Source organism: Urocampus carinirostris, chromosome 12, assembly GCF_059441175.1.
Source record: "Urocampus carinirostris isolate Australia breed hairy pipefish chromosome 12, RoL_Ucar_1.0, whole genome shotgun sequence".
NCBI classification, from domain to species: domain Eukaryota; kingdom Metazoa; phylum Chordata; class Actinopteri; order Syngnathiformes; family Syngnathidae; genus Urocampus; species Urocampus carinirostris.
The window spans coordinates 35,656,350-35,672,075 of NC_142360.1; the positions used below are offsets into that span (position 1 = coordinate 35,656,350).

The following is a 15,726-nucleotide window of genomic DNA, read 5'->3' on the forward strand; positions in this document are numbered from 1 at the left end:
ACACCGAAAGAGTTTCTGAGAAGAGAATCTGCTACAGCCGGTGCCCAGGGGGCGGGGCCAACCGGTCGCCACGGCGACCATGCTGGACATGACAATACCGGTATCCACTATTGTCTGCTGCAACAACAAACCGATTTAACTCAGCTTCACCCCACTTCCCGTCAGCCCGCGTTTGCTCCGCCCCTTCTTTTTGATTCGCTCGTAGAAAACATATCACAATAAGTCTCTAAAATAAATTACAAATTACAAAAATATACAGTTTCAAATACATATTATACATGGTTACACATATTTACAAAGAAAGACAGTACACCGAAAGAGTTTTCAAAGCTTTAATAATAATATTATAACTTTCATCCCAAACAGTGCCTGTGAAGGGTAGCAAAACGCTACTAGGAACACGCTCGCAATACAGTTAAAGAGTTTGTTAAAAAAAACATACCGTACACGCAGAAGTCACGGTAAACCGTTCACATCTTCCTCACAATAACTGACGTCAGCAAAGTTCTTCCCCTCTTGGTAAGGGAAAGCTAGCGGCTGTTAGAAAAATTACATAAATTGGCCACGTCACTGAATAAGCCGCAGGGTTGAACGTTTGGGAAAAAAGTAGCGGCTTATGGTCCGGAATTTACGGTAAGTGTACTCCATCGAAAACAGCCGAATCACTGTCGTTGGAGTCTCCGGGAAACCCTCTTCTGAAGTCCTTTCTTTTTATTGGCCATCTTCTCCTTGCACAATGGCGCGCCGACTCCTCCCGTGGGCGCGCCAAGGAAGCCCCCCCCCTGGGCTTTACCATCTCGTTGAAGAGCGTCGCGATGTCTGGAACAGTCTAAACAACACTGAGCGTTTCTACATCATCAGAGCCTTGTTCTCAGAACAACGCCTGCCGTCCTCCGTCTGGATGTGCTGATTATCTTATGTTCCGTTCTGTAAACAACATCTCCCACCACTCATGCCTGTCCTGAACTTTCACTGCTCATTGAATAAAGGCGCAGTCCGTAAATAACTACAGCATTAAACTCAATAAATGTAACTTGTATTCAATCATATCAAATCCTTTATAGTCAAATGTATAAAATCCTTCACCAGTCTGAGCTTTTGTATTTGCAGGCTGTGAATCCAGCTGCCGGCAAAGACAGCCCCATGTGGACAGCAATGGAGAATTTACAGAAAGGCCTTTCGTGGCATTGGACCAAGGCTTTCTTGATCTTCGAGACTCGCTATTTCCAGGCGACCACCCTCGGACTGCCGCTGGAGATCAGCAAATATTATCAGACAATTAATGGCATCACTGTGAACGGTGACAATCTTCAAAAAATATATGAACTTGATAAAATCGCCATTCTGACTATATAACCATTGATATTTTCAGCAAAAACTGCATTGAATCCACCTCCAACCGATAGTCTCGGACAGCTTCTGAATTCTGACATTTCGCTGGAAACTGACGGTTTTGTTGGGTAAGTAGAACGTCCGATCATCATTAAAATAAATGTTTTTAAGACAAGTCATGTTTATTTGTATAGTCCTTAATCACAAAGAGTCTCAAAGGGCTGCACGGACCACAGATTATTGCAAACTACAGACTATTATAACCCCATGCCCTGATCAAAAACCTATACAAGGGCAAGGGAAAACTCAAAAACCTCTCAAAGGGCTGCACAGACCACAGATTATTGCAAACTACAGACTATTATGACACCATCCCCTGATCTAAAACCCACATGAGGGCAAATAATACACAGATATTGCCAACATAAAACATAGGTTATTCATATGCTATTGAATAGTAGTGTGTTTTTGTCATGTGACCGGACCAGATCGGAGGCAGGAGGCAGGAAGGATGAACTCAATCGCATAACGACCAGTTACTTTTACTTAGCAAAATAAAAGTTGTCCAACACTCAGGGACAAAACAAAACAAAAACAGGCTTACAGGCAAACAGGAACTCAGATTAGGAATACTCACAAAACAGGCTTTTACTCAGAACGGGCAAACACAGGTTTCCTCAAGTCAAACAGAACAGATTAATGCAGAACAGAAAACGCAATGAATCACCAACCGGCAATCCCCAAAACCTGCCTTTGAGAAGCACACACGCAAATAGGACGATCTGCTACAGCTGGCGCCCAGGGGGCGGGGCCGGCCGGTCGCCACGGCGACCATGCTGGACATGACAGTTTTAGGCTTAGATTTAAACAGTTTTGAATAATTTTTGACAACGATTGTCCTTATATCCAGTTTTATAGACTATTTAACTGATGTTAAAACGTCCTTATTTTTGGTATTAAAGATTTTTGGGTTCATGAGAATTGTCCTTACAGTTTTAAAGAGTAATTGGCTGACATAAACAGTAATGACATTCGGTTTTAAAGACTGTTTGATATCTTTTTTTACATTTTTTATTCCTCAGTTACACAAAAGACTTTTGGCTGTCGTACGGGATCAACACAGAGTTTTTCCACACTGGTGTTGAGTTTAAGAGCAAAATGCCGGTTTCCATGCCATGGAAGGTCTCTGCCAACATTAACATCAGACAGAGGAAATTTGAACTGGACATTCCCTTGAGCAAAAAGGACCACGAATTCATCACAATCAGGTAAGATTTGGGTTCATTTCGGGCTAATGGTCTCCCTCTCAGGAGTTTGCATGTTATCCCCACACGAGTGGGTTCTCTCCGAGTATTCTGGTTTCCTCCCCAATTCCTAAAGGTCAATTGATGGTCCCAGATTGCCCTTTGTGTGAGTGAATGTTGTGATTGGCTGGACACTAGTGAAGGGGTGGGTTCGTCCAATGCCCCCTGCTTGATAACACCAAAGAAGGGGTCCAGCACCCCTGCAACCCAAGTATTAACAGTTGAAAAAATGAATGAATGGAATTTCAAATCAGCAGAAGGATTGAAAAACTGTAGAACTCAAGGACCAGAACTGGAGAAGCGATTCAGGGTATCGGTACCATCAACTAAACTTATTTTCCCAACCAACAGCTCTGACGTCTATGCAGTCTCCAGGAATATCGAAGCGCCGACTTCTCCGAAAATGACTCCCATGATGCCCAAAGCTATCGGGCCCAACAACGAAATGGTCCGTAATAGTCCCACCATTGTGAAGCTGGAAACCGAAGAAGAGGTACGATTAACTCTGTCCGGAGGGATACTGTTCCAGGCGAACTGTGTCAAGGTTTTCAGTGTCACAGACCAGAAACGGACACAGGACCCGATAGCATTCGTTTTCTTAGTTTTTATTGATAAAGAGGGAAAGCAGGGCTTGCTTCCACGATCCGATGGCTGATGGACAAAAGGAGCGAGCGTTGCGGAAACAGGCGGGGATAGCAAGTCGTTGGCCGGGACTGGAGATCAAAGGCGGTGTCGAATTCGTAAGCGAGGTCGGTAGCAGGAGGCAGACTGGTAACGGGGCAAAACAGGTCAGGTAACAGGCAGAACGGGGCGAAGTCAGGTCCGGAAACAGGTTGGCAACAAAGATCAGGCAGAAAAAAAGCAGGGCAGGAACAGAGTCGGACGAAAAGGCTTACTGAGCTGGAGGCAACAGTTTGCATAACGATCTGACAGCTTCCTCTTGGAAGCCGGGGGTTTAAAAAGAGAGTTTCAGCCAATCAGCCGTCCGGGCTGTTGGCGCCGATTAAGCCGTCGCAGCTGCGCTCAATCGGCAATCATGACATTCAGTTTCTGTTCAATTGCCCTTGGGATACGCCACTAATCCCTTCTGACAGGGGTTCATAAAATGAAATTGCCATATAGCGGAGCATAGAAACCTTTGGTAATCGGACAAAGCCTTCCAAACCCCCATTTAAATAACAAAACGTAAATTTTGATTACTACTTATTTATAACCTTCTTGTAAAGGATTAAATAAATATGAAATTCTATTCACCTTTTGTGCGACGTGACTTGAGCTGGTCCACTGCAGTAGCAGATGGATACAGAAGCGAAGGAGACAGTCCTGTCAAATTTAAAATGAAACGGATTTTAAAAGTTCCACTCGCGAGGACTGTTGTGCTCTGACAAAATGTTCTTGCTTTAATCGAGCTGTTATTTCTGGTCATAATCCCGATCGGCGATTCGGTCATGCATTTTGGTGAAGGTAGCCATTTGTGTGCTTTCTTCGTATTTTAGAATTGTCTTCATTGTCATTGATAAAAACGTAACGAACATTCTTCACAAGTACATTAGACGTGGCACTCTGGGATAAACATGTTATAAAAGACTTAAAAGAAAAACAATTATCTATCTATCTATCTATCTATCTTTCTATCTATCTATCTATCTACCTTGGTCATATCCCTCAAGAGGGGTGACTGACAGCAAGACAAACACATACTTACAAAGAAAATAAAAGGGAACAAATGGCAAAAAACACACATTAAAGAAATTTTTGGACCATGGCCAACCCAAATGCCCAAACACCCAAACAAGTTGGGCACCTCGGCACCTAAGTTGGTCATGCTTTCGTCCCTCCAGATGAAACGGGACACCAGAAAGCGTCCATGTCACTCGGGTCAGGGTGACACATCACACTCTTCTGTTCAACAGCAGGGCCCGACAGTTTTCACTGGTTTACCCCTGCCGCATCATACGGGTGCCCATCCCATCCTTAAGAAAGCGTCCACAATCCCACTATCCTTCCACAACACCTCTCCACTCATTCCGATCACCAACAAGAGCTCTAGCTTCCATTATATTTAGAGCTCTTTCCTGCAGTGCACTCATAACACCATCCATCCACGTCAATCGCGGCCTTCCTCTTGGTCTCCTTCCATTGACTTCGGCTCTGTAGATCCTCTTCAACATTCGCTCCTCATCCATCCTCTCCATGTGTCCAAACCAACCGAGTAATCTCTTATCCACATGCTTGCTCAGTTCCACGACTACTCCAGTTCTGCCTCTCACAATTTCATTTCTCAATCTATCCAATCTTGTCACTCCTAACATACTCCTCAAACACTTCATTTTAAAAACATTTAATTTCCTTCTTAAATCTGCATACAGGCTCCAAGTCTCTGCACCATACAACACAGTCGGCACAATCACACTCTCATACAGTCCCCTCTTAACAACTCATACTCAATCTCCTCAGAGCACCCAAAACCTTGCTTCCTTGATTCACTCTGTGCAATACCTCGCACTCCATTCCACCAACTGCAGCCACATCACAACCCAAGTACCTAAAGCTTTCAACTTCTTCCAGCACCTGTCCATGCAACCTTATTTCTAACGCCATGCCCACTCCATCACGTGAACACTTCATCACCTTACTCTTCCCAACATTCACACATAACTTACGCCTATCACATACTCTTCCAAACTCCGTATACATCTTGATAATTGCAAACCTTGTTTCCGAGGACATCATATTTTGGCTTTTACTTTTAGCATGACGCTTTAGGGCCCTTAGCCAAAAATACAGGACAAATATATTTAATTAAATTCTGAACCGAATGAAGAACGACAAAGGAATTGTGGGAGGGAGTCCAGCCATTAGCGTCTCGACATTTGATATGACGTCAACCAATACCAGACAGGCATCTTGGACACTAAAACAAGTTTGAATGTGGACGTTTTTGCCAACAAATTTGTCGTTGATGAGGAAAATGCAGTGAAAATGGCAGAAAATCTGTATACGGACGTGCCAACTCCTCACGACTCGTAAAAGTGGTAAGTAATTCAGTATTGTCCTCAAACTCATGCAGAAGCCTAACAACTGGAATCCGAGGGACAAAATCTGTACCCCCAACAACATTTTCGGAGAAGTTTTGTGCATTGAGTCCGAGTTGAGACGAGCTTATTACCACGAAGAGTACCCTCTATACTACTTACTTGGATACAGCGACATGCAACTGAAAGCGGTCCCAAGTAAGTGCCAAAATTGGGACGAATTATTTAACTCGAAAAATCCAAAACTTTCAGCGCATCTCACAACGTGTTCTTCTTCAAGTCCAGACCAGCAATACGGTTGATAAGATCCGCATTGAGGTCAACGCCGGTGCCAGTCAATTCCCTACCAGCACCAGAGAACTCCTTGAGACTCTGGCCAGGCCTTCCAAGGTCTGAAACTACCCAGGGAGTTTAATCCTGCTGAACTTTACAACTGAATTGATCATGCTACTTGGTTGTTTTCAGGAATCTGCATCAAGAATTCAGGATTCCTCAGAGTCGGTGTCAAGTGAAACAGACCTGGATCTGAACCCTGCAGGAATGGTAATTGGGTCACGGTACAAAAGACTAAAAGTTGAGATCATCACTATTATGTCCTTGAATTTAAATGCATACAAAAGGGTTTGGTGTTTAGGTTAAAGGTGTTTTTAGATTTAGGGTTTATGGTTTAGGGATTAGGGTCTGTAGAAAGGTTTAAAAGGATTAGGGTTATAGGTATGCGTCACTGCTTTTTGCAGATGACGTGGTTCTGTTGGCTTCCTCAGGCCAATATCTTCAGCTCTCTCGAGTGTGAAGCGGCCGGGATGAGGATCAACACCTCTAAGTCCGAGACCGTGGTACTCAGACGGAAAATGGTTGCATGCTCCCTCCGGGTTGGGGATGAGATCGTGCCCCAAGTGGAGGAATTCAAGTATTTTGGGGTCTTGTTCATGAGTGAGGGTAGGATGGAACGGGAGATCGACAGACGGGTCGGTCCAGCGTCCGCCGTCATGCAGACCCTGTACCGATCTGTCGTGGTAAAGAGGGAGCTGAGCAGAAAGACAAAGCTCTCGATCTACTGGTCGATCTACGTTCCTACCCACACCTATGGTCATGAACTTTCAGTCATGACCGAAAGAACACAATCCGGGATACAAGTGGCCGAAATGAGTTTCCTCCGCAGGGTGTCTGGGTTTTCCCTTAGAGATAAGGTGAGAAGCTCAGTCATCCGGGAGGGACTCTGTGTAGACCCAGTGCTCCTCCGCATTGAGAGGAGCCAGTTGAGGTGGCTCGGGTATCTGATAAGGATTCCTCCTGGACGCCTCCCTTGGGAGGTGTTACGGGTATGCCCCACCGGCAGGAGGCCCCGGGGGCAACCAGGACACGCTGGAGAGACTATGTCTCTCGGCTGGCTTGGGAACGCCTCGGGATCCCGTCGGATGAGCTGGAGGAGGTGGCTGGGGATAGGGACGTCTGGGATTCCCTTTTAAGGCTGCTGCCCCCGCGACCCGACCCCGGATAAGTGGAAGATAATGGAAGGATGGATGGATGGATGGATGGGTGGGTTATAGGTTAGAGTTAGAAAGGAAACTGAGCCACTGCTGGGCCTTTCCTACCACATCTGTAACTTTGGCAGATAAGAATAAACAATGTGTCTGTTTTCTTCCACAGGTCACCAACTCAACTTCTGAGGCGATTTTCAACATCAAAGCCCTGGCAGTGAATGGGAACCGCAAGCCGGAAGGTTACGAAACTGCAGTGTACTACACGCCCACGAGCAGTCTCAGGAACGCCCAACTGATTGTATCCCAGGTGGGGGACAATACCAACTGGAAAATGTGCATGGACGCCGGTCTGGATGGACGCAGCGAAGCAAAGGTAGACCTCAAACACAAGTGATTCATTAATCATTAATCTGTTCAGGGTTTTAAGGACCTTATCTGACCCTAAACAGCATTTGTGGGGGTCCTACGATAATAACGACCAGAAATTGGAACTCTAGTCACTATTGAGACTTGCGTTCTTCAACGTTGTGAGTCTTGAAACTTAATTTGGAAGTAAGGATAATTCACGAGTCCACAAATGGCCTTTAGTGCTACCCGGTAGCTCGTTTACTAGTCCGTTGACCAGAATCACCTGTGGCAGAGAATCCAAACTGTGGCTGTTTTTAGCTACTATACCAGTATTTGGTCTGCTGGACTTTTGGGTCAAACACTTCAGACTTAACTCTTTTAAGGTCTTAGAGATGTTTGCATATATTCAGATCGTAATGATGGAAAAACATCACTGGACTTGAGCTTTTATAACTTACCCAAGCTTACTTGGAGGGGGTACGATTGGAAAGCACTTCCTATTCCTTACAGACATGTTACCAATGTTTCCTTTAATTTTCCACGGGTCTGAGCGTTCACACAAAGTCGATGAGCAATGCTTGAAACAACAGTGAGCAACAGCAATCCCAAGTGTGGCAAGATAATTAATTATCAAACATGTCCAAAACTTGACATTTTGCTGAGTTTCAGGCAATGCAAAATTATTTTTCTCTTTTGAATGAATTGACTCATGTACGATTGCAAAGGTTGTACGGCCTACAAACGTCGTTTGTTCTTACAATTCTTTCACAAGATATCCATTTCTTTTTTTTCTGATATATTTTGTCACATAATATTAACATTTTGGGGGGCTTATTTAGTCGGTTGCAAGATACAGAACTGTACTTAATCACATTTTTTAGAGGAAGTACAATGTTGGCAACAAGATTCGCTTGATATAATTGGAAATTATTTGAATGCAACACAAACTTTTTCTTCTTTTTTCCGTGTTTTTTTTTCTACTATTTTAAAAATTCTTTAAAAAAAAGTCTCATTGTGTTTATTTTTTCCGAGCTGTTACTTTTTTCTTTTTGTTCTCTATTTACTTTTTCCCTACGTTTCTTTCTTTTCTTTTTTTCTGGCTTTTTTCTAAATTTTTCCTTCTTTTTTTTCTCTTCCTTTTGTTTCTTTTTTTCTCAGCTCTCCACTACTTTTTCATTTTGGTATTTTTTTATTTTTTTATTCTATTCCCCCCTTCTTTTAAGTCATTTTGTGCATAGTTTTACATCATATTTGGTCATGTTGGGATTAAAGAAGCAAAAACAACCTGAAGAGCCGTTTAGGACCCGAAAGAGCCGGTTCCTTTTAGTGAGCTGAGCCGAAGAAGCCGGTTCTCGACAAACTCTACTAACTTTACTCAACTTTGTTTTACTTTGACTCGACTTCAAAATACCGCATTTAGGACCCAATGTCGGGGGAACACATGTATTTTTACCTTCATGCACTGTAACTTTGACTTAAGTCGCTTTTTAATTAGTAATTTTGAGCCCTGATTTTTGTGCGCTGGCTAGATTTTCTTGTGCGCTGAGAATTTGCGAGCAGTGCGCAATTGCGCACGCGCGCAGCTTAGAAGGAACACTGCATGTTACTTTGACAATGTTTTTGTTTTTTGACTTGTTGTTTGTTATTGTTATTTTCAAAATAAAGTTTCATTCGTACGTTCATTACCCCTCAAGGCAAATCCAACAAAGAACTCTGGAGCCTAGATCCTGTGGATCAGGAGTGGACAACCCGGTTTTTGGGAATTGCATGTTTTGGAGGGTCCTCCACTCCAACAAAGGTGATCCAAATCATTAGCTTGTTAGCAAGTAGTGCAGGGAATATAGGTGGTTGGTATCAATGGCATTGGAGTAGAACTCCAAAAACAGGACCAGGTTGGCCACCCCTGATTTAGAGGATTGAGGATCCAGAGTTCTTTTTTGGAACTTCCTGTAGGGGTAACTCAGAATACCTACCACTTCTGCTTTACCACCTAAAAAACAAAAAATGAAATTGTATTTGCACAAGTACAGCCAAGAAAACTGGCCTAAAGGTGTGAGGCAAAAACAGTCCTTTTGGTCTGACTTTGTCCGATGTCCCTCGCTTGATGATTTTTCCAGGCACACCTCCGATGGGGGGCTGAATGTCAGACGTTCGACATGTCCATCAAGGCCAACACTGCCCGCCTGCCTGGTTCCAAGCCGACGCTCAGAGCCAAAGTCCAATGGACTCGAATCCCAGAAACCATGTCAGAGTTTTTCAGAGGGTGAGATTTCTGACTCACTGAAATTTCTAGATGTGAACGGTTTGTTTACGGAGCTCTTATCCAGGATTAAGACCTACATCCCCGGCATGGCTTTCCTTTTGGGCTTTAACCAGCGATACGAGAGCAACCCCAAGCAGGAACTTTCCGCCTCGGTCGTCGCTGCCTCATCGGACAGCATCGACATGAAGGTCCAGTTTCCCGAGGTACAAATTTTGAGCAATTTCCACCTGTTTTTGATCTCAACTATTGACGCAAACTTTTGTCTTTGATCAGTATACAATCTACCGCCAGTCTATCCCAGTTCCTCTGCCACGTAGCAATCTTCAGGAACTCCAGACCAATGCCAGAAATGCAACAATGTAAAGATGAAGATGTCAACTGTTTAATAAAATCAGTAATAAGACAAATTTGTGTGTGTCGTTTCATCAGCAAAAGTGAAAAAAAACAGAAGGTCTTGTGGATGGTAGAAACACTCTATGTTGTTTTGAGTATTCCATACATCGCGACGCTCTTCGACGAGATGTTGAAGCCCAGGGTGGGCTTCCTTGGCACGTCCATGGGAGGAGTCGGGATGCCATTATGCAGGGAGAAAATGGCCAATAGAAGAGAGCTAAAGGATTTTAGAAAAAGGGCTTCCCAGAGACTCCATTGACACTAATTCGGCCGTTTTCGATGGAGTACACTTAGTTAAATTGTGAATGAAATTAAATCTGCCCCAGTTTGAAAATGTCGGCTTTCTTGTTTATCTTTTCCCTCAAGAAACGAGCGCGCTTTAAATGTTGGGTGAATGTAGGTTGTGTTTGGTTAATGGAGTCAGATAACTAATTCGAACAATTAGGTAAACGGTACATTTTGATATTTAATTCCCAACAATTCCGGAGCTTTTATGTCCTGCTGCTGAAAATCTGTAATTGAGCTTGGACAATTTTCCAAATGGTATCCTTCGGGCTTCCGTAGATCATCTTCGTCCAATGCAAACTCTTGAGCTCCATCTTTAGTGGTGTAATATCACACACTAGTACTTTAAGAGTGATTTTTCTGATCTTTTTGGATAAATAAGATCATCTAGAAATGAGCAAAGTGTGTCTTGAACTAGATTTTTTACCCAGACACTTGAATAGATCCGGTTTGTGCATGCCAGGATATTTTTCCGCTTCGATTGCGGCGAGAAAGGAAAGCGCCTTACTGAAAAGCCAAGACTTGACCGAGACCCCCGAGGCTCTTAACGGATGCCTTCATTTCTCACATCACGTTTGCAGGGTTGGGTAGGGTAACTTTAACTAGATTACTTTCAATTACTTTTGGATTACTCCAATCCCAAATATGCTAATAAAAAACGTAATAAACTCAATATGAATAAAATGGTGACACACAACACGTGGTAAGCTTTCTCTCCTGGCTTTGATCTCTTTGATTTTCGGCAAAACGAACATAAAATGCGACAGAAACAAAATGAAAATAAATCCAAACAGCTTGCCAACATCACTTTTGCTGTTCCATGTATTCTGTTACTCCCCAAGCCTGCACAAAATTTAGTCATTTTATTCATATTTAGTTTATTTTCTCTTTTATTAGAAAATTTGGTATTGGAGTAATCCAAAAGTCATTGAAAGTAATCCAGTTAAAGTAACCCTACCCAACCCTGCACGTTTGCTACGGAATAAAATTTGTAGAACCGACATGCCATCCAACATTCTGAGAATTACTATATGGGATTAATATTTGTTATTATGTCAGAGTTACCAAACATTGACAATCACTTTTCAGAATGAATAAAAGAGAATTTTCAGATTTGGGAAAAAAATGAGTTCCCAGTAGCCTTTATGGGCCCCATTTTCAGGTTGAAAGCACTTCATAGACTATGTTATCACATAAAAAGTGGGGTGGGAGTGGTAAGAGGGGAAATAAAAAGGAAAAGTGGGGAGGGGCGGGTTATGGAAAAGGGAAAACATGGGAAAAGAAGGAAAAATAGGGGGCAAGAGTAAAAGAAAGAAATGGGGGGGAAAGGAAAAAAGAAAAGAAAAGAAAAGAAAAGAAAAGAAAAGAAAAGAAAAAGGGAAAGTGATAAAAAACATGTAAATAAAAGTAGGATGAGTGTGAAGAAAATAGTGAAAAGGGGAAAATGGGGAGAAAAAAGGAAAAAAACAATGACAAAAAAGGAAAATTAGAAACAAAATAATAAATATTTAATAAAAGAAGGAGGAAAGGGAAAAAAGAAAAAATTAAATGAAGAGGAGAAGAGACTAAAAATAGACAAGGGTAAAATGGGGAAAGAAAGAGAAAAAAGGAAAAAGTCACAAAGGGGTATAAGAGAGCAATAAAGGAAGCCCAACGTGGGGCTTCACAATCTCATACACGAGCGCCTTGATGTCTGGCTTCCCCAGAACAACGCCGCCTCCCGTCCTGCGTCAGCAAATCCACGAGTCCTGTTATCAAAATTCCCTAGACAAAATATGATGCGATTTGAACAGCCTGCCCTGACCTTGTACATTGAACTAAAGCCCACTCAGTGAAAATCTTCATTGCATTATGAGTCAATCGTATAAAATCCTTTATAGTTAAATGTATAAAATCCTTTAAGTTGCTGGAATTGAGTGCGAGGTATTGCACAGAGTGAATCAAGGAAGCAAGGTTTTGGGTGCTCTAAGGAGAGTGATCAGCAACAAGAGTATGAGTAGGGATGTTAAGAGGGGAATGTATGAGAGTGTGATTGTGCCGACTTTGTTGTATGGTGCAGAGACTTGGAGCCTGAAGAAGAAGGAAATTAAATGTTTTGAGATGAAGTGTTTGAGGAGTATGTTAGGAGTGACAATATTGGATGGATTGCGAAATGAAATTGTGAGAGACAGAACTGGAGTAGTAGTGGAACTGAGCAAGCGTGTGGAAAGCGTAGTCCTTGGTTGGTTTGGATACATGGAGAGGATGGTTGAGGATCTACAGAGTAAATGGAAGGAGACCAAGAGGAAGGCCGCGATTGACGTGGATGGATGGTGTTATGAGTGCACTGCAGGAAAGAGGTCTAGTGGAAGCGAGAGCTCTTGTTGGTGATAGGAATAAGTGGAGAGGTGTTGTAAAAGGATAGTGGGATTTTTAGACGTGTTCTAAGGGATGGGCAGGACACCTATGATGCGGCAGGGGTAAACCATTGAAAGCTGTCGGGCCCTGCTGTTGAACAGAAGAGTGTGTTGTGTCACCCTGATCTGAGTGACATGGCCGCTTTCTGGTGTCCTGTTTCATCTGGAGGGACAAAAGCATGACCAACTTGCCTAACTTGTTTGGGTGTTTGGGCATTTGGGTTGGCCATGGTCCAAAAGTTTTTGTGTGTGTTTTTTGCTGTTTTTTTCAGTTTTATTTTCTTTGTTATTGTATGTGTTTGTCTTGCTGTCGGTCACCCCTCTCAAAGAATATAACCAGGGTAGATAGATAGATAGTATTGAAAATTTACATAGTGACGGACAACCGAAGCTTCATAAAGCACTTGTGATAGCGATTCAATCCTCTAGGTGGTGCTCTTTGTTTGAAAATGCACTGGGAATGTTTGGATTTTAACCAAGAACATCATCTAGAGGAGTGAATTTCGTTTTTGTTTTTTCAATTTTTGTATTTTTCATCAAAAATGCTTTCCGTCCTTCCTATAAACTAAATGTGGTCTTTGCATTTACTGGCTCTGTGTTGTTGTTATTTATTGTCATCGTTTTTCTCTTCTTCTCTTGTGAAATCATTTTTCTTTCGCTTTGAAGAATGGTCCGACTCATCCAATCCGATTAGCCCATGGCGTTAATCCAATCACGGGCGCCGATACTCAGCGCCGTTCGTCCGCTATTTCCGCCACATTTTTTGACGGAAGTGACACAAACGGATCTGATGGTCCTTGTGATAAATTTTATCTATCTATATATATCCATCCATTATCTGCACCACTTATCCTCAGTAGGGTCGCGGGGGTGCTGGAGCACCTAGGGACAATATGGACCGGCCAATCAACCTGACATGCAATTTTTTGGAATGTGGGAGGAAACCGGAGAGCTCGGAGGAAACCCACGCAAGCACAGGGAGAATATGCAAACCCCACACAGGAAGGTTCGATCTCATGACCTCAGAACTGTGCCGCACACGTGCTAACCACTGCGCTGCCGTACCGCCAGTGTTAGTTATATGTATTTGTAAATACTCATAAAATTTAGCTGTGAGACATAATCTTTAAGGATGAAGAAAGGAAAGAATTAAATATGACTATGCTTCTTCCTATTCCAGCCGGTGTCAAGGGGCGGGGCCAGCTGGGCGCCATGACAACCATGCAGGACATGACATTTATTGATTCAAATCACTAAAAATAAATAAATCAATGAAATGTATACAAAAGAATAGTTCCAGCTGGGGTTTAAAGCAAACACAAATAATATTTAAAATGAAGAACAAGTCGAGCATGTTTAAAAAAAAAAGATAAATGGTTTAAAAAATTAAATATATACAAGTAAAAAAACAAATACTTCCAGCGGCTTGAAAGTGAATGACAATGTGTCTTAAATAAATGTATGTATATATTATTTAAATATTTAAAACAAATAGTACCAATAGTTGGAAAAATAATTTGATACAATTTTAAATAAATGAAATAAATAAATTCAGTAAAAAGAGAAAATTGAAGAAAAAAAACAGGTCAACGACCTTAAATAAATAATATTTGTCTTCATAAAAGAAGTAAAAAAATAAAATAAAAAAATAAAAAGTTCGAAAAAGATTTCTTCTAGCAGCTTGAAAAACAAGTACAAACATTTTTGGGATTGAATAAATAAGTTACGAATTATCTATCTATCTATCTATCTATCTTATATCAGATTTGCACAGTAAATATATGAATGCAAACTAGTTTTTTTTCTTTTCTTTATTTCTTCTTCTGTTTTAATTTTTGTTATTTAACACTGTTTGCCCTTCTTCCTTATTTCGTTGTTCTAAGTTTTGACTTTTTTTCTGTTTTCCTTTTTCTCATTTTCCCTTATTTTTTCATCTTTGTCCTCTCATTCTCTTTTTCACTTTTTCTTTTCTTTTTTATTGGTTTTCCTTTATTTCTTCTTTTCCTCTTTGCCTTTTTTATTTCCTTCCATTTAATTTGTTCTATTTTTGTCCTTTCTTCACTTATTGTTTTCTACCTGTTTTCTTTCTGTCTGTATTTTTCTCCTCTCTTCCTCCTCTTTTCCCTTTTTCTTTACTTACCGGTACTATTGCCTATTTTTGCACTACCGCATATTGCACTAATACCATCTCAAAACTGTATGTCACATCCTACATGCCCACATTTCTTGTGTAAATATTGTCTAGATTATAACCTTATCTTCTTTGTTCCTTTATCTTCTTTGTTTTCTTTTATCCTCACTGTTAAATGTGAACCTGGAGTGCCACGTCCAATTTCGTTGTCACACTATGCTCAACCCATTTTGTAACAATGACAATAGAGGTATATTCTATTCTATTCTATTCTATTCTTCTATTTCTCTCTTTTAGGTGCATCTCTCTCTGCTATCGGTTAGTTAGTGTGTGTAAAAGGGAAAGTGTGAAGCACATTGTAAAGAGCTTTGGGAGGTGTTCATTGAATTGAAAAGCGCTATATAGATGCAGACCATTGACATTTACATTTCTCACTTGTTTATCCTTTTCTTTTATTCGTTTATCCTTTTTGCTTTTTCTCTTGTCTTTTACTTCCAATTTTCTCTCTTTTTTAATTTTTCCCTTTTTGTCCTCTTTTGATCCTTTCCTCCTTTTCCCCTCCTCATTTTTTTAATTTCCCTTTTTTTTCACATTTTCTCATTGTTTTTCTTTCTTTCCCTTTTTCCTTTTTTTTACTATTTTCACTTTTTGACCCCTTTCCCCACTCTTTATTAAGCAATAACATTTTTTTAAAAAGCACTTTTAAGCTAAAAATGTTGCTCATCTCAGATCTGAACATTTTTTATTTCTCCATT

At 41.4% G+C, this 15,726-nt stretch overlaps 1 protein-coding gene across 1 annotated transcript in view; it reads left to right on the top strand.

Annotated features, from left to right (window-relative positions):
* vtg3 (vitellogenin 3, phosvitinless) overlaps positions 1 to 10,169 on the top strand; it is a 39,322-nt gene extending 29,153 nt beyond the window's left edge. Inside the window, 11 exon segments of the mRNA XM_088350495.1 lie at positions 1,111 to 1,300; positions 1,373 to 1,460; positions 2,415 to 2,600; positions 2,988 to 3,129; positions 5,677 to 5,869; positions 5,952 to 6,080; positions 6,168 to 6,214; positions 7,322 to 7,528; positions 9,621 to 9,766; positions 9,831 to 9,969; positions 10,040 to 10,169. Coding sequence (XP_088206621.1) covers positions 1,111 to 1,300; positions 1,373 to 1,460; positions 2,415 to 2,600; positions 2,988 to 3,129; positions 5,677 to 5,869; positions 5,952 to 6,080; positions 6,168 to 6,214; positions 7,322 to 7,528; positions 9,621 to 9,766; positions 9,831 to 9,969; positions 10,040 to 10,129 — 1,557 coding nt within the window. The 3' untranslated portion in view covers positions 10,130 to 10,169.
* Positions 10,170 to 15,726: the final 5,557 nt, after the last annotated feature.